Source organism: Calidris pugnax, unplaced genomic scaffold (assembly GCF_001431845.1).
Source record: "Calidris pugnax isolate Ruff unplaced genomic scaffold, ASM143184v1 scaffold63, whole genome shotgun sequence".
Lineage (NCBI taxonomy): Eukaryota > Metazoa > Chordata > Aves > Charadriiformes > Scolopacidae > Calidris > Calidris pugnax.
The window spans coordinates 4,769,374-4,770,039 of record NW_015090852.1 but is presented as its reverse complement, the minus strand read 5'-3'; the positions used below and the strand labels follow the sequence as shown (position 1 = coordinate 4,770,039).

General features: G+C 66.8%; 1 protein-coding gene across 1 annotated transcript in view; it reads right to left on the bottom strand.

Moving 5' to 3' along the window:
* CRIP2 (cysteine-rich protein 2) overlaps positions 1 to 151 on the bottom strand; it is a 7,997-nt gene extending 7,846 nt beyond the window's left edge. Inside the window, exon 1 of the mRNA XM_014943434.1 lies at positions 82 to 151. Coding sequence (XP_014798920.1) covers positions 82 to 136 — 55 coding nt within the window. The 5' untranslated portion in view covers positions 137 to 151. The remainder of the gene's footprint in view (positions 1 to 81) is intronic.
* Positions 152 to 666: the final 515 nt, after the last annotated feature.

The following is a 666-nucleotide window of genomic DNA, read 5'->3' as shown; positions in this document are numbered from 1 at the left end:
TCATGCCCCGCGGTCCCCCTCCAAAACCCCCCCCCCCCCCCATCCTCAGGCCATGCAGAGCAAAAGGGACCTCGCCGTCACCTGCAGCCGCTGGCAGAGGACGGTGCAGGAGGGAGGAGGTGTCCCCATGCACCATCCTGCTCCCCGGGGCACGGGGACAGCCCGGGAACCTCAGGGGCTGCCCCTTGCCTGCGGGTGGAAACGCCAGGCAGAGGTTGCTCAGGCATCCCCTGGCTGCAAACAAGGGCTCCCAGGGGCCACGGCGGGGCGGGACGGTCGGGACGGTTTTCCAGGCAGCATTGTTCGCGCCGAGCAGAGGAAGCCGCTTGGAGCCACCCCAGCCCATTTCCAGGGCAGTGGCGTCCCGCCCGTGGCCGCGCTGGCCCATAAATCACCGCGGAGGGAAAGCACCAGCGCCCAGATTTCCTGTCACCCGGCCACATCTGCTCCGCTGTTGCATCAGCTCCGAGAGTAGAAGTCTCTGCCCACGTCCTCCCGCCACGGCAGAGACCCCCGGGGCAGCCCCGTTCCACACCCCCAGCAGCATAGCACTCACTGCAAGAGCAGCCCTGAGGCAAAGTGGTGTCCAGGCTCCGTCCAGGGGACACGGGATGTCACAGAGCTCTGGTGCGTGCTTTCCTTGGTCAGACATCACACTGCACACAT